This window comes from Helianthus annuus, chromosome 11 (genome assembly GCF_002127325.2).
Source record: "Helianthus annuus cultivar XRQ/B chromosome 11, HanXRQr2.0-SUNRISE, whole genome shotgun sequence".
Lineage (NCBI taxonomy): Eukaryota > Viridiplantae > Streptophyta > Magnoliopsida > Asterales > Asteraceae > Helianthus > Helianthus annuus.
Genome location: NC_035443.2, coordinates 11,783,387 through 11,801,347, shown reverse-complemented (window position 1 = coordinate 11,801,347; position 17,961 = coordinate 11,783,387). Strand labels below are relative to the sequence as shown.

The 17,961-nt window shown below is 37.1% G+C and overlaps 1 protein-coding gene and 2 long non-coding RNA genes across 9 annotated transcripts; 2 read left to right on the top strand and 1 right to left on the bottom strand.

The window, feature by feature from the left end:
* Positions 1 to 5,603: 5,603 nt before the first annotated feature.
* Positions 5,604 to 10,976, top strand: LOC110921780. 7 transcript variants are annotated; one of them, XR_004872014.1, is made up of 13 exons: positions 5,604 to 5,735; positions 5,888 to 5,919; positions 5,998 to 6,058; positions 6,520 to 6,654; positions 6,725 to 6,892; positions 7,025 to 7,207; positions 7,297 to 7,451; positions 7,614 to 7,664; positions 9,193 to 9,268; positions 9,529 to 9,802; positions 9,887 to 9,980; positions 10,088 to 10,769; positions 10,845 to 10,976. It is a non-coding gene; the product is annotated as an uncharacterized LOC110921780 (long non-coding RNA). The 7 variants fall into 7 exon arrangements; XR_004872019.1 differs by having other exon boundaries at positions 6,572 to 6,654; positions 10,088 to 10,889; XR_004872015.1 differs by having other exon boundaries at positions 9,685 to 9,802; positions 10,088 to 10,889.
* Positions 10,977 to 12,263: 1,287 nt separating this feature from the next.
* Positions 12,264 to 13,654, top strand: LOC110922789. Its single transcript, XR_002583490.2, has 2 exons — positions 12,264 to 12,759; positions 13,239 to 13,654. It is a non-coding gene; the product is annotated as an uncharacterized LOC110922789 (long non-coding RNA).
* Positions 13,655 to 15,419: 1,765 nt separating this feature from the next.
* LOC110922788 (glycine-rich cell wall structural protein-like) lies at positions 15,420 to 17,432 on the bottom strand. Its single transcript, XM_022166986.2, has 2 exons — positions 17,272 to 17,432; positions 15,420 to 17,080 (listed from the first exon to the last, which is right to left on the bottom strand). Exons 1-2 carry the CDS (start codon positions 17,363 to 17,365, stop codon positions 15,633 to 15,635), a joined length of 1,542 nt encoding a protein of 513 aa, XP_022022678.1. The 5' UTR covers positions 17,366 to 17,432; the 3' UTR covers positions 15,420 to 15,632.
* Between the last annotated feature and the right edge of the window lie 529 nt (positions 17,433 to 17,961).

The window sequence follows — 17,961 nt, the reverse complement described above, 5'->3', positions numbered from 1 at the left end:
AACTAGTGGCACAAATAAAGTCATGGATGAAGTTCCTGCCAATGAAGTAGCTTCACTTGAATAACCAAACCGAACCCGCCAATACTCACCCATAGATGTCATTAACTATGAAATTAACATACAACTAAAGTTAAAAATATTTCACCTGCAGCTGAAGTAATAAAGATCCACAAGTTGGCTCTGCCATCTGGTATCTGCAATTGAATTTGTTCTTCATGATCATATTAAAGCTTGAAACTTGTTCTTGTCCTTGTTCTTGTTCTTGTTCTTGATGATCATGTGTAACACCCCGAAAACGGGTTTGGTAACCAAACCACGTTAATACTAAAAGACGGGTAATGTACCATTAGTGATAAAATTAATCCGATGAATATTAGGATTTTTTAATAAATAAGCCTATTATTAAATTAAAAGCTGAAAGAAAGCTTTTGAGAAAATAAGGTTTATAGAAGCCCGAGTTAACGGGACTTAAAATAAACTGAGTTATAGATTCCCCGAACCCACTAATTTAACTAGGAATGTTTAACCTAGTTAATAAGTGGGAATATTGTTAGAAATAAGTAGGTTGTGCCCTACTTAATAACTAACCAAACAAGAGGGACCAAACCTGGATAATTATGAACTTAAATTATAAATAAAGAAGTCAAAACAAAACACACACTCAGAGTGTGTGTTCTGTTCGAACCCAGGAGGTTCCCCAGGAGCCAAAACCCTAACTCTCAACATAATCATCAAATTGAAGGCTCAAACGAGGTCTAAATTCACAATTGAACGTGAATTAATGATCACCCAAGCTAGAGGATCATAAGGTATGTCAATTTTTGATGATTTGTGAAGTTTTGAAATTTGGATAATCATCGTAATCGCGAATTATGAATGAACTATTGAAGCTATGATTGAATTAATGATGTATACATGCTTAGGAACCAAACCCTAAGTGAAAATTTTACATATGATGTTATAATTTGAATGATTTGATGAATTACCACACTAGGATAAGTGGGTATTAATCGTATGATGATATAATTATGATTAGAATCATCATACATGCTAGTAATCAGGAAATACTTAAACAAATTGTGTGTTTGAGTATATAATCATACTTACTATGAAATAAGTTTAGTATGATATGATAAAATTTGATAATAGGTTCATGTTAAAATGATGTCTAATATCATCAAGTAATAATTCGGTAACTTATGGTTACAAGAATTTGGTAAATAAGTGATTAAACGGTAGCATAATAAGGATACTTACCGTATAGTGGCAAAGTAATAAAACGAGTAGTTAAGCTACATCGTGTAATTACTTTTGTCAATAGGCAGTTTGACTTTAAAAAGTCAAACTGACCAATGATATGATCGAATGATAATTTCGACATAAAGATCGTAGGATGGAGTAGTCGTGAATGATTATGACTAATCTAACCATCTTACCACTTACAATCATAGTTTGACGCTTGACAAGCTAGGTGAAAGCTTGGGAAGGAAGCGGGTCAAACGAATCAAGAATGATGGAAAAGCATAATCTGGATGTTAGGTAAGTCAAAGCTTACACTTTTTATTTAATACCTATTGGTTTTATAGGTTATGAATAATAGAAAGTCATGTTTGAATTATGATGTTCCGACACGACATGTGCGGTTTGGAACAAAAGACAATGGTAATAAACCATGTTTAATGGTTAAAAAGGACTAAAACGATTATTTGGTCATGCAATGACTAATAGATAATGAGTTTCGAGTGGTTACCTCATAGGGTAAACCAATACAAATAATAAGGGTAAAACGGTATTTTGGTCACATGTTGACAATAACCGTTACTTTGTGAAAGACACTTTATAGCATAAGTTATAATGGGTCAAAAGAATCAATAAATGATTTATAAGTAAAATGACTATACGGTGTAAACCAGAGCGAGTCATATAGATAAGATGGTAATAAATATCATCTCATATAGACTCACGGTCATTTAGACCAAACGGGTCAAAAGGTGAAATTATCACCCTTTGACAATATCGACTAATGGTTTGTTGAGTTGTATGATTATAGGAATAAATATCAAATGGATATTTACATCGCTATTGCTTAACGGCTACTAAGGCAAGGTATCGAAACGGGTCAATATATTGATCCGAGTCAGGTATGTTACCGTATGTATAATAGGTTAACTACTCAATTTGAACTAGAGGTTCGTTGAGAGTTAAATGAAGTTAATAGACATTCGGTTACTTTAAATAAGTAAACCGAATGATTTAAATGATGGTCATGGTGTTTTGAAAACCTAATGACCTTTAATATAAGATCATAGCTACAAGAGGGATTTTGGGTCAAACATGCTTTCCAGAAGCCCTTCATCGTAAATGAAAGGCTGAAATGGACCAAAACGCCCTTGTAAGCTACATCAAGCGAACGACCCTTAAAGGTTGTTTGGAAACAAGTATTATGCTTAAATAAATACTTAGAATAAGTATAAAAAGAGAAAAATGTAAGTCTCTGGTCATTTGACTCTATAAGAGTCTTTGCCGTAAAATAACGATCCGAGGTGTAAAACTCGGAATATAATGATTGCCACGTTAAATCCACCCCAATTATATTTGTGGTGGAATATCATTTGATAAATAATGTGGAAATAAGATGATAGAAATAAACTAGCATGAATTATGCGGAAAAGTGCTTAAATACCCTTAACGGGTCAAAATAAGCATTTAAGTAAAAACGGGTTTAAGAATGTACATAAACTCGTGAATTGAACCTAATATGATAGACAACATTGAAATTATAAGGTTCATGTGAAATTGGGATCAAACAAACTTGTTTGTTTGATAAATGCATGAACGGGTCGAATAATTTGGAAGACCCCTACTGTTCAGTGAACACTCCTACTGTACAGTGAACACCCTTACTGTACAGTGAAAACTCCTACTATTCAGTAAAAACCCCTACTATTCAGTGAACACTACTACTATTTAATGAACATTCCTACTGATGGGTGAACATTCTTTAGAAAGGGGTTAAACTAGAGCCCTCGCGGCCCGCAACCAACCTAAATGACTGCAAAAGTGTGTTGGTTGTTAAAATGCGGCTGCGAACTCGTTTAGACATGTTTTAAGCGCTATATGACTAACTCATTTCATGTTTTATGAAATGTAGGTACCAATTGAGTTACCGGAGGACGATCAAGCTCAACGAAGAATCGAACACATAAAGAACAAAGCTTCCGCGAAATGATTCGTCGTCACGTTTTAAACGGCGAATGTTTTATAAAATGTGGAAATGTTTTTTTTCTTAAAATATTTTGACGAACCTGTATTTTTAGTGTATGGTTAACCGTAAATACACTATTATAGTCGAATTTATATAATAATCGTATAATTGGACTAAGGGTCTTACATCATGTTTAAGATTAGAACTTGTTTTTTGTTCTTGATGCTCATATTCAAAATTGAAACTTGTTCTTAATGATCATGTTAAAGATTGAAACTTTGTGCCTGTATTGCTTTTCCTAACAATATCTGATTGCTTCTCATCTCCTGTTCTTCATAATTAATGATAAAAACTTAATGATTATTGCTCAGATAGTTCTACAATTTGTGTTGTTCTTGATGATCATAACTTACTGACCCGTAGTCCGAATACCTTCTAGTGCGTAAATTCTTTAATTTTTTATTAACAATTTATATTTGCATACGACAGTTTAGGACAGGTTGAAAACGCTAGGAAGCACTTATGTTATCCCGGGTCCCAACCCGACCCAAACGAGCTGAAAAAACTACAAACGGTGGAAAAACACTTGAACAAGTGCGCTGATTTAAGACTAGTGCGCGATTGGAACAGTGTTTTAAGGGAAAGTGACGCTGCCATTGCTTCTTGAGCCGATGCTTGTTCTCCGGTAAGATTAGAAGCAGCCTAAAATTTGAAATGACTTCTTATGTAATTAACTTATTGGAATTTGAAATTATAACGAATGCTTTTGTTATCAAATTCAACAGCTATTTGCATGTAAATCGGAAGCACTTTTGAAGCTTCGGCAACTAGATGAAGCAAGTTTTAGCCTTTTGAATGCACCTAAATTTGAAACAGCTAGTATCCCTTCGTGTTCCCAAATGAAATTCTTTGGAATGCTTTCAGAGGCGTACATTTTGTTTGTTCGTGCTCAGATCGACATGGCATTGGGAAGGTGAGCGTTTATGTTAATATGATATTAAACATAACCCAAATTAATCCCTTTATAAGAAAAAAAGTTATTGTCATCGGCACCTATATTAATTCATTAGGGTCGGGTCATGGGTCAAAACGGGTTCAGGTCAAAACAAGTCAATTATAAAAAAGGTTGTTTTGGTTCAGGTCGAAACGGATCCGGGTCAGAACGGGTCCAGGTGAGAACGGGTTTCGGGTCAGGTCGGATCATTATTTTTAACAATATAACTTTGGTGATCATACTTGACACGTTAACTATTATTAAAAAAACTAAAACTTCTGAACAAAACCAATCCATAAATCATCGTTCGATTGCTTGCTGTAAGTAAACCTCAATTGGTTGGTTAATCATCTATACACATGTATCGATTTCTTGTGCAATTCTGATATGGTCGCGTACTTACAGTACACTTTGTTTTTTTTTTTTGGGCTCGAATTTGATGCTTATTTCGAAATCGATGACGTTTATTTGCAAATTTACCGCTGTTTGGTCGTAATTTGACGTGCATTTTTGTTCAGCGATGAAATGATTTAGTGAAGAGTATTGATTAAGGATTTTTGTGGAATGTAGATGAAGTAATTTAGATGCTGATTAATGTAGGGTTTTATTGATTTTACTAGTTTTATAGATTAGGTTGGAATACGGTCGCATCAAGAACGTCGCAACCAAAGTCCCACAAAACTCGGAGCAGTCCCAATATTTGTGACCATTATTAAAGTCGCAAAACCCAGGTCGCAAAAGATAGCAGCAGTCGCAAGTTAGTCGGAGTAGAGCAATTGCGACGGGTGTTTTTCCGATCGCAGTTTCGGTCGGAAAACAGTCGCAACAGGGCAATTGCGACTGGTTTGCGACCAAAATTGCGGTCGGAAAAACCTAGTTTTCTAGTAGTGATTAAACATTAACAAACCTATATTGTGCGAGGGGGCTCTCTAGCGCGGATCTAGTTAAGACAAAGTATGCTAGACCTCCCGATATTCGTAAGTAATCCACACCTTTGAAAAAAATGAGAATTAAAAAAAATTAGATACTATAATACAAGGTATGTGAAGGCCAGGCATTTTCGAAGTTTCTAGGTACAACAGGCTTACCAGACTTGTGAAAACTCATGAAATGCGCACGAAATCAGAAATCACCTAAAATCTATATCTATATATATATATATATATATATATATATATATATATATATATGAGATGTGATTTGGGCTAGGTGGCATTGGATTTGGGACAATTTTGCTGATGTGGCAACTCATTTTTTTTGAGTTTAGGAGGGAATCCATTATACAAAATTCTAAATCTACAAAGAATGCCTCTGGACACGGGATCCGTATTCCTTCGGGTCACCCAATAAACAAAATAGGATCCATTATATAATTTTGGATCTCAATTATTTGCTTTCAGTTTCTCTCTTCCCTCTCTCTCAAAACCCTAGATCAAACGAGTGCAAGTTCCGTTCTTCATTCTCATATTCATCAACCGCCACTCTTCTTCCCACATTCGACGGCACCACATCTACCTTCTGATGATTATTTTCAAGGTAAGTTAAAGCCTTTCGATTTCTATCTCTGATTTGTTATATAAAATTATTATATGCGTGGGAAACCCTAACACAACTCTCTTTCGATCTCTATTTCTGATTTGTTATAAAAGTAGATTAATCCATTTCTTATTTGTTCCTCATTCAATTAGACTTCATTTGTTCGCAACCTTCTGTCAGTCTGGTACGTTTCAACCGCATTTTGCATATTCCGATTCATCGCATATCTATTACTTATTCCTTTTTTTTTTCTCAATTTTAGGGTTTTAGATCACTCACCGGTGCCGAAATTGCAGAAATCGGAGGAATCGGAGAGTTTTGAGGTAGTTTTTCACTTTTAGTTTTGTATCGTATTGATTGCACTTCTATCGGATTGTATCATAACTTGTGTAATTGATCATGTATTAGTTGTGGAAATAGTTGATTTTTATTAGTCAAGTTTTGACTGAAAGTTGAAAAATAATGGTAACCACATTGCGGTATATAAAAGTACTGAACATTAAGAGATTTTATGACTTTTGACCCATGACAATGGCCGACATGATACATGTGATGTATAATATCTGAGAAGTACCTAATTTTTCATCTTATTTTGTGTGTATTTTATTTCAGAAAGTTGTGTTCAATAGGATTTATATGTGTGTTCATTCACTCTCACTGACCCATATCATTTTCATCTTTCAATTCACTCCTTTGTGCTTGCTTTTGATCCGCAAATCAATAACAACATTCTCTACAACATATGTGTTTGACTTAATTATTCATTTAATTTTGTGCTATGAAGCCCTGGGATACTCCTTGAATGCAAAATTCTGACAGTTTCGGATGCCCAGCAGCGTCTCAAGAGTTTTAGAGAGAAGTTGACACCCAAGGAGTATCTCGAGTTTCTTGATATCATGAAGGACTTCAGGGAGGGCAGGTTTGTCTGAGTTAATGCTTCAACTTCAAGCTTCATGCTCTTGTCTTGCACTTATCTCTTTTAATTGTAGGCTTGACATGTTGGGAGTCAGAGAAAATGTTATAAAACTATGCGAAACTCATCAAGTAATGTTTCCGCTTTTCAACATCTATCTTCCAGAGAGAGAAAAAATCACATTCCCACAAGCGCAGATGATGTTAAAAAGGCACCCAAGTTTGACATTGGTAAACTGATGGAGGTAACTTTTGTCTATATAGTTATATTGCTATTTTGCTTTTTTTGTTATTATCTTGCTATTTTGATTTTTTGTATTCGTTTTATATGTTTTTGTTAAATATACATGTAAAATAGCATATATTGTAACATGTAGGCTAAGCACGAATTGATAAAAGTTCCGGCATCTCAAGTGAAATTAATGTCTCCCATTTGATGAGAAGATAATACATAGACCACACCGACATGAATGTTCCTGAAGGGATAGCTAAGCTTCCTAATCTTGAATCACTTCTTATTTGGGATAACTTCTTTAGTGGCACACTGCCACAAGAATTGGGTACATTTTAAAACTTTATAATGAGGGTTGATTCCAAGCTATTTTAGGTTGATTCCAGCCTTAATTTGGACTTTGTTTTTACATTTTAGCTAGAAAATGCCCTGAAGCAGGCCTGAGAGTTCGAAAGCTCGCCATTCAGGGCGCAATGCAAATGCGTTGGGCTGCGTCTGGGCGCCTAGACACGCACCTAGGGGGCTTTTGACAGATTATCTGTACAATGTAGTCATTACTGTTGAATGCGTTGGTGAGTTCATATTATTATTTCCGAAGTTGGTGTGTACTTAGTTTGACCTCTAAAAGGTCAAATGAATGGAGTTTATATTTTGGACTTTGATGTTTGGGCGGCATCATTCAAAATCATGGAGCTGACCTGTAGTGAAGTTTCTTTATTAATGATCTTTTGTAGGATCCAAAGGAGAAAGCCATGTCATAGACTGGATATTGGTTGAACAATACGGTATGGTACTATTTATCTTATCAAAATAACTGCACTTTTTAATATTGGCTTGGGTTTTGCTTTTGTTCTTTTATTGCTAAGTGAATGAATCCTTTGTGACTATACTGGTAGGCGTAAAGAGTTTCGTTATTTCAAAAATTCATGTCATTTGACCTTGCTTATGAAAAAGCTTTAGGATAAATACCCGGTTAGTCGTTTTCTGTTTTTGTTATGGGCCAAGTTAGTTGAATAAGGGGTCGAAATAGGTTTGGATTGGTAGGGTTGAGCTGCAAATACTTATTTGGAGCATATTTTTGTTATATTATAGATTGTTAATGTTAATGTTTATGTTAGCTGGAAAAACGGGCTGAAATGTGTTGGGTTGGGTTGACTAACATGTCAAAATAGGTTTGGGTTGGAAAAACGGTCTGAAATGGGTTGGTGATTAGAAAGGTGTGCCTCGGGCGCGCGCTAGGTGATTAGAGAAACACCCTAGGGTCTGAAGGTCGCGCTTCTTGGACAATTGGATCAAAACTGGTAAAAAGTGAGGGTGCAGAGGATGTTGTTATGTAAACGAGATGAGAGAGATGCAACTTTTTGTTGTACACTTCGTTGTAAATATCGTGAGGCGTTGCTTTATGTACAACTAAAAGTTGTAGCCTTCTCATACCGTTTACTAATTTGGAATTTAAATGCTTAATACCTGTTTTTTTGGCAAACTAGTTGTATAAACATCCCACCGTGATTAACACTATATTCATCATTATAGTTGGTATTTTCACTTTGGAAAATAAAGTGATTCCTTTGTGTACCACTCTTTGTTTTGGATTTACACATTATTTTCATGTTATTTGTTGGGTCTATTTGACGAAATCGTTTTAATATTGTTTTATCTTTATTTAGAATTTAAACTGCCAATATAATTTATAAGACATGCATCACGTATTCTAATTACCTGCAAACAAGTATGTTTCTTCATCACTGGCCCATTTCTGTTGTAGTCAAGAATTGTTTATCCTAAATAATTAATTTGAAGTTTTTTTTATTTTATTTCTTATAATGTATATTATTAATGCTTAAAATGACCAAACTGCCCTCATGTGCAATGCACATGACTATAGTTAACTGAAATTTTTAACTGGGTTAGTGTAAAAGGACCTAGCGTGTAATGAGTTTTCCAAATAAAGGAATGCGACTATAATTATTGAAGTTAAAGGCTATCCATTGCAATACGATACAAAAATAAAGGATGAAAAGTGTAATTTACCCTACATTCTTTTATAGTTTTATGATTGAAAATCGGTAAGCGTGACAGTCTTCTTTTGATCTATCTTTGAAGCATGATGGATTTCTTATATTTCTTGTGTAGATGGACCGCATTTTCATTACAATGGTTTGAAGTTAATTTAGACAACTGTTTATTTTATATCTTCTCAGTATTGAAACTTAGAAAGTTTTCATATCCTTGTGCTACTTCTATTTTTTCCCGTGGCTATTTCTTATATTTCTTTTACATCGAATGTTTATAACGAAAATCCTTTGGCACCAGTTATTGGAAGACTCGGGCTGCCTTTATACTGGACCAGCGGTAACAACTCAGTTTTATATGACCATGATTTGGAGAGGTAACAAAGTTTGTTGATGTATTGCTTTAATTATTTTATGTTCTTCAGTTATGCATTGTTTAATATTGACGGAAATCAAGTCTCTCAAGAATTAGTCTCACGGGATGGAAAAACATTCGGGACCATATTGGAAGAGGCACTCATTCTATCTTATCTCTTTAATTTATTTTCATCCGAAAAAGCAAACAAGTTATTTCATACAAAACTTCACATTTACCTTTTCGTTCATTCATTCATTATTGTTTTCTTCAATCTTGCAGACTAATAAAGTGAGGGACGAAGTCACCGAGGACATGTCTATATGACAAGCAATATCAATTGTGTTTGAAAGAAATCCAAAACTAAGGAATATTTATAAATAATCTCATTTCTATCGTATGACGCTACAAAGGCTGCATTTTTTTTTGTACTTATAGGTTGGAGGGGCTTCCTTACAAGGTGTTACAGTGGTGTACTTGTGTAGAATGGAAGGTTGGTTTGCTGCAGATGCTAAAACCATCTCGTGTTGGCTTATTTGGAAAGAGGTATTCTGAGGTACAACTAATGCAACCTTAAATATTAATATTAATATTTATACTTTAGAAACAGTGAAATTGAATGTGACATTTTGACAAATAGGAAGTTTGGAAGATCTCAATAGCAGGCTTATGTCATGACAAAAAAGGGAAAAAAACTAGAGGGCTCCTCCAAATCAAACACGGTTGCCAGAAAGGTTTTGTGAATACCAAATTAATATAGGATTTGTTTTATTAATGAACACCGCCTTACAATGCAACACCTGGATGTTTTATTAATGAAAATTGCCGTCACTGATGGTAGGGATAGATGGGCGTCGGAACTGGACGGGTCAGGTCAGTTTCCAGTGGGCTCTTGTAGGAGATTAATGACAGAGTATGCAGTACCGTATTTTCCTTTTCAAAGAGTAAAATGGGTTCCAAAAAAGATAAAATTTATCTGGGTGGCGTGTAGAACAAGAGTGTTTACCTACTTTGGTTGGTCTACATAAAAGAAGAATCCATAGCGGCTCCACATTGTGCACGTTTTGTAATGGCGGAGATGAAATGCAACACACGTATTCGCATCCTGCTACGTTGCAGCTGTAGTATGGAACAAAATTATTAGTGAGTGGTGTAATATACCGCCGGTCTTCGCCTTCTCTTTCAAAGATCTACCAAGTGTCCGCAAGGTTCCAGGCTACACTCGAATGAAGAAAAAGGCAGTACATGTTGTGGTGCTGACAATATGCTTGATAATATTGAAGTGTCAGAATGATCTCATACTTTCGAGCAAGCGGGTTCACATTGAAAGGCTGTTAGGTGAAGTACAACCCACCTCTTTCTTGTGGATAATACACCAGGCGGAACAACATCATATGTAGTGGGAAAAATGGGTGACTTTTGATTTCCAAATTTTAGTTTGGGACCCAGACTTATACTATCTGGTGGTGCAACGACTATTGGGGGCAATTCTGCTAACGCCGGGACTCCTATCTCGCCAGGAGGTGCTGGATTTCGTATGTTTTTGGCTCTGTTTTTTTTTAACTAGACCTTGATGTTATTGTTTGTTTTGTCAACAGAGTAGAAGAGTAGAAGAGTAAAATTGCATAGCAATGAAAAGTTTAGTTGTGTTGATTTTAGTATTATATATGGTAGTTTGTTTATGCCAATAATATAAATGTTACCACTTAGGTAACTACAAAGTTAAATTAGTAGGAAAGCAATGTTTTGCTCAAATGTGTAACCGCATTTTGTTCGTATGTATAGCAGGACACTTAAGCTATGGGGTATCGGGGTGGTGGATTGGATTATGGATTGCTAAGCGGGACATGGTTCTCGTGATACACCGCCATTTCCTAAACCATGGTGATTCGCTGGTTTAATCCATGGCAACTATGACATTTTTTTCAATTAATTAGGGGTTTTTTTTATTGGTAGGGGAAGATAGTAGATGTTAGTGGGGGGTCATGGTCCACACCATATAGGGTGGTGGATGAGGGTGAGGTGATATGACACTGACGTGAAATGTGGTGGTAGTCATTTGGGTTATGTCCACACCACATAGCCTTGTAAGTCTTATATCGCTTTATGTTATGATCGGTAGGGATTTCTAATGTAGGTTTCCCATTTCAGAAGATGAATCATCATTTAGACATTTAATCACTTAATTAACTTTCTACATAAAAGGACTCTAGAATAGGTTTCTCAAATTATGTTTCTATTTGAATTCTCATATCACAGGTCCATTAGGGACTGATGTGCACTTAATTCATCTTATTTGTTTCCATTATTTGATTTTGTGGCCAAATATATGTAGTTTGGGTATTTCCATTAAGTATGCCACTTAACAGTTGGTAATAATTTTGACCACCAAATATATTTATTACTTACTGTAACATTGTAATTAGTTTGCTAAACTAAATGTTGTGATATCTATTCTCCATATTGATTAACTCTTATTAACGATAAGGACGTCAAAGCATAGTTGATTCCACCAAGGGATATTTGCGACTAACAACCAATCAATTTTGATATTGGCTTTTTGTTTAGAACTCGACAACATTTTATTTTTTATATCTTTCACATTTGTATAAAGGTCCAATAAAGCTTAAACCATGAAACCAAACCGGAACCAAAACATTAGTAACAGTTTAATTTGGTTCGGTTTTATTGTTCAAATGCATAAAAGGGAATATTAGAGATTTATGAATTTATTATAGCTACATTTGTCAGTTCTATAGGTTATATAATGTTATATTTAATTTTATTGATAAAAATGTATTGTATATTTATTATTTAATTGAGCTTGGTGTCAGAGTTATATAATTTAAATTTTGGTTGAATGTATTGGTTAACATTCAGATGCTAATTTTTTTAAAATTTATTATATTTTTTTACAAACATATGCTTAGTTACCTTGTGATGTTATTTAATGTTTGTCTTTTAATTTGGAGATCTATAGTGATGGCCGTAGCCAGAAAATTTAGATGGCTTAGGGGCTGTTTGTTTGCCTCTGAATGGTTCCATTAAGAGGCTACCTCTGAATCGGTCAGAGGTAGGTATGTTTGGTTCACTAAAACATCACCTCTTAATGGTTCCATTCAGCTCTGAATGGTTCAGCATTTGAGAGAGTCTGAATGAAAAATAAGACCTCTGTACCCTTCCTCAAACAAAACACGCTGCTCTCCTCCCTCAACCTCTCATATCACTCTGTAATTCCCTCCCTCCTCCATCCTTTTGCCCTGCCACCATAGCCACCGTCCTCCTCCTCGACGGCCACCGTCCTCCTCCTATTGCGCCGCTCACTCACTTCCTCTTTCTCCCTCCTTTTGCACTGCCACCACAGCCACCGTCCTCCTCCAGACGCGACCACCTCCAATCGATGACCTTCAACCATCCTAGCCACCAGCCTCCTCCAATCGACGACCTTCAGCCACACCAGTCACCGCTTTCCTCCTCCGTTCGACGACCATTAGCCACCGGCCTCCTCCACAGGTAACAATCAGTTGTTTTTACCTTTCTTTATACAATTCCTGAATCTTTATGTGTTCAATCCGTGATTTTTTAAACATTGTGAAATATGATAGGAAGTGTGATATTGATTTTTCTGTGTGCAATCAACAGTCAATTTTTTGTTAGGAAGTATGATATTGGTTTTTCTGTGCAAGTTTGATGTACTGATGGATTTATGAACTAATTCGTTGAATATGTGTAAAAGTTTTGATTAGGAACTATTATATTGATTTTTATGTGCAAGTTTGTATGAACTGATGGTATGGAATTTGTGGTATTATGTGCTTTCTTGAACTGAACAGTGGTATTATGTGCAAGTTTATATGAACTGTGATATAGAAGATTAAAAGTTATGATTAGGAAGTATGATATTGATTTTTAATCCATTACACTGATTTTTGTTAAACATGGTTTTGAATTTAAGTAGTTTTTTTTGTGTGTTTGTTTTGAATTGTTTAAAGAAATGGCAGAAAATGGGTAAGATTAACTGGAAGCAAGAGGGGTAAAAAAGTCATTATACATACTCATTCAGAGGTCTAACCAAACAGCACATTACCGGTTCAGCACTTACTGGGTCAGAGTCTCTTACCCATTCAGACCTCTTAATGGTTCAGCACTTAACCAGTCAGAGGTTGCCAAACAGCCCCTTAGAGAAAGAGTAATTGTTGTTTGTCCGAGACATCTTAATCCTTAATAAACGTAAAAAAAATATAATGCTTTATACTTCTATGCATTTGAACTGTATTTTCACTTTGTCAATAAGTAATTTATGTAAATGAGTAACTTATGTAATATGCCACTTTTGTATTTATATTATTTATACACTTTGTGATAATGTAGATTAAATTTTCCGACCCGCGAAGTTCGCAGGTGATAACCTAGTTATCTATAATCCAATTAGTAACTTTGATGAATAGTACTATGACATTTAGACTTTTCTTTTTTCCTTTGTCTTTTTTATATTTTTATCTTTTAACTTTCAGCATTGACACTTACAACACATTAAATTTCTAAAAGCTTTGTAATTGAGTTTCACGTGTTTATTTTTATGTATGTGTCGGTATAAATTTAAGTTGATTTACCTTTCGACGTAAATTTTCTTCGGAATTGAGTTAGGTCTAACGAACGTAAATATTCTTCGGAAATGAGTTAGTTCTAATACAATATGTTCTTACGCTTATTATTTGTACGTTTTCAATTGATATAACTTTTGATGTATTTTTTTCGGTCGAGTCAAATATAATACATTTTCATACTTATATTTATGAACGTTTTCAATTATTCTACGTTTTGACGTTAATTCTGTTTGAAAACAAGCCGGGTCAGCTATAATACGTGTTCATTAGACGGCGATATCACTTTATGTTTCGGCACCGCTGCAACGCGTTGTACCACTCTTTAACTTTAAAAAACACTATTATCTTAGGTGTTTATTTTAATGCATGTGTCGGTTTAAATTTAAGTTAGTTTACGTTTGGGTGTAAATTTTCATTAAAGTTATATTTAAGATAGCGTTTATGTTTCCATTTACAGTTAATTTCAAAACAATCCGTCTCGTTGTCCAATTTAAATTTATTTTTTATGGTTTTCAGTTGATGTAGAACATGTGTTGATATTCTTTTGAGCGTATTTCTTTCGATTGTTATACTGATCCAAAATAGATATCGACCGAAGCCCCGCGAGTAATCTTTGTAGTTTTGGTACATATGGAAACACAACAAATCAGTTAATCCTAACTTTCAAGGTACAAGTCAACAAGCTAAGTTCGTTTTAAAACTAGAAACCATCATAAAAATCAGAATCAAAACAAGTTGAGGTCTTAAAGCCATCAAGGGAACTAGAACAATGTTCTTAATCACAAGTTGGCCCAACCCAAAGTTCCTATCAAGGTCAAAACAAGAAATACCTTAAAAATGATGATACAACCTAAACCGGGCCGGGACACATACATCAACGATGGTTTAAATGATGAATGTGATGGAGAAAAGTTTAGAACACTTCGACAAAATTCTGAGAAACATGCCAAATTTATAATCGCCGTTAAAAACCAGTGACGCCAATCGGCAAATCAGTTAACAAAATAAGCCCAAGAACACTTCCAAGCACCAAGGTCAAGCTTAACAACACTTGTGTTATTGCATACACACCTCGAGTGTAACGTATGTTACTTATTGTTATTTATTCTATTTTAATTATTCTGAATTGCTGGTGCGTAAAGTTATTGTCTTGGATTGTCGTGATTTGGTTGAATAGAGTAATCTTTAGGCCTATCTAAAAGAATACTAGTTCATTGCATGTGTTTGTGCGATTCCCACACATGTATTGTACATGCATATATATTATTATTACTTCGTAAAAAGTAAGTATTATAGGATTAGTTTGGTTTCGACTTGAACTTGGTATAACCTGACAAACTGAATTTATATATGAAAATTGATATACATGTCAAATTTAATATAATCACTCTAATTCAGGCCTTTTTGACTTGTGGCATTTATCTTGCACTTTCCATCTTCTTGCAACTTTATGGATACACATCATTTTCTTTATCATGTTTTACCGTATTATCAAACCATTATCACGTGCAATTTATCATGTAAAAAATGGCCAAGCTAGGTGGTTCAACTAAAACACAAACGCAATATAACGTTGAACTAATCGTTGGAACAGAACATATCTACTTTATTTTGGGGATCGTACACATGATTTCCAGGATATAGATGAAGTTACCACTCTCATCTACCCATATTTATTAACTATTATCTTTGACACATACAATATATTGACAACATACATACTGTTACACAATGCATGCATGCATGCTTTCGTTGACATTAACTTCACCCTAAGTTTTCTCATTCTTTACCACCGCCTCCACCACCTCCACCTCCGACTCCTCCACCTACACCACCACCTCCCCCTGCACCACCACCTCCTTTAGAGCCACCGTGTCCGCCACCACTCCCACCATGTGATCCACCACTTCCACCACTGCCTCCTCCCTTGCCTCCTCCACCTCCGCTGCCTCCACCATGTCCACCGCCTCCACTTCCTCCACTTCCTCCGCTGCCTCCACCATGTCCACCGCCTCCACTTCCTCCTCCTCCTCCGCTGCCACCACCATGTCCTCCGCCTCCACTTCCTCCTCCTCCTCCGCTGCTACCGCCCCCTCCCTTTCTACCTCCACCACCACCACCTCCACCACTACCTCCCTTGCTTCCTCCACCCCCACTACCTCCACTTCCTCCACCATGTCCACCCCCGCTGCTGCCACCCCCTCCTTTGCTTCCTCCGCCTCCACTACCTCCGCTTCCGCCATGTCCACCACCACCGCTACCACCCCCGCCCTTGCTTCCTCCGCCTCCACTACCTCCGCTTCCTCCTCCTCCTCCTCCGTGTCCAGCACCACCGCTACCACCCCCTCCCTTGCTTCCTCCACTACCTCCAGTGCCACCGCCTCCACTACCACCGCCTCCTCCTTTACCACCTCCACTGCCACCACCTCCTTTGCCCCCACCACTACCTCCGCTACTACCACCTCCGCCTCCGCTACCTCCACTACCTCCACTACCTCCTTTGCCCCCACCACTACCTCCACTGCCACCGCCACCCTTTCCGCCTCCACTGCCACCACCTCCGCTACCGCCACCTCCCGTTCCTCCACCTCCTCCACTGCCACCACTACCGCCTCCCTTTCCTCCACCTCCGCTACCGCCACCTCCCGTTCCTCCACCTCCTCCACTGCCACCACTACCGCCTCCCTTTCCTCCACCTCCGCTACCGCCACCTCCCGTTCCTCCACCTCCTCCACTGCCACCACTACCGCCTCCCTTTCCTCCACCTCCGCTGCCACCCTTTCCTCCTCCACTCCCTCCATGTCCACCACCACTGCTTCCACCACCTCCTTTGCCCCCACCACTACCTCCACCTCCGCCTCCGCTACCTCCACTGCCTCCGCTACCTCCTTTGCCCCCGCCACTACCTCCACTGCCACCACCACCCTTTCCGCCTCCACTGCCACCACCTCCCGTTCCTCCACCTCCTCCACTACCACCACTACCGCCTCCCTTTCCTCCACCTCCGCTGCCACCGCCACTACCACCACCACCACTTCCACCTCCATGGCCACCACCATGGCCACCACTCCCACCACCTCCCACGCTGCCACCGCCGCTTCCACCACCTCCTATGCCGGCAGCAGTCTTTTCTAATGAGTCATCGTCATCACTTACTTCAAGAACTCCTCTTTCCACAATACCGGCTTTATCTATTGAGCGTTTCCTTTCGTCATCAAGTTCCAACTCTGAAATTAACCATATTCACAGGTAACTAACACATAAAAACTTAATGATTGTTATCTTACGCACTTCCTTAATTATCAAAGGTGTAATTACTCGCTCATTCTAGGAGTGCAATGTTTGATTTTACTGATACAACAAACTGTTTGCCAAATACTAAAACACAAACAAAGTTAAAATGGAAGAGTAAACTCACTGTCATCAGCAATATCAAGTAATCTTGCAGAAGACACGATAATTCCAAAAGCAAATAAAAGAGCCAACAAAACCAAACCCTTTCTGATCTTCATCTTTCTAGTTAACTCAACTCAATATTTGTTTTAGCCTGTTTCAAGATTCACCACTTCTCTTCCAATTTATAATCTTCCACTGGTGGACACATCGCTAGAGAAAACGTGACACCTATCATTCCAAAGCTGATGTGTCACATTCACAAAGTAACACCACAACTCGGTTGTGACAAGATGGATCATCATCAAATGTACACTCTATATGTTGCAGTATATATCGTTATTTGGCTTGTAAACCATCCCGATACAGCGGTTGTGTATATATAGACATTGATTATTTAATCTAGACAACTGGATCATGACAGGAAACTTTGGACGCTTCTCAATTTAGGTTAAGTTTGTCTTATATAGCAAAGATAATAATTATGGTGGTTATAGTGTAGTTAAACAAATTAAAAGGGTTAATAACAGTTGAAAAGGTTTGTTCTTACATGTGGCCCTACGTACGTTTATTCGAGTATTTTCGATATTGCTACGTGCATGTCTCTTGACCAAACTTCATAGCATCACAACAGGTGTCACAATAAGTATTTACAAAGTGTTGTCATGTAGTGCTTGGTTTATTCCTACACTTAGAATATTAAAATTAAATAAAT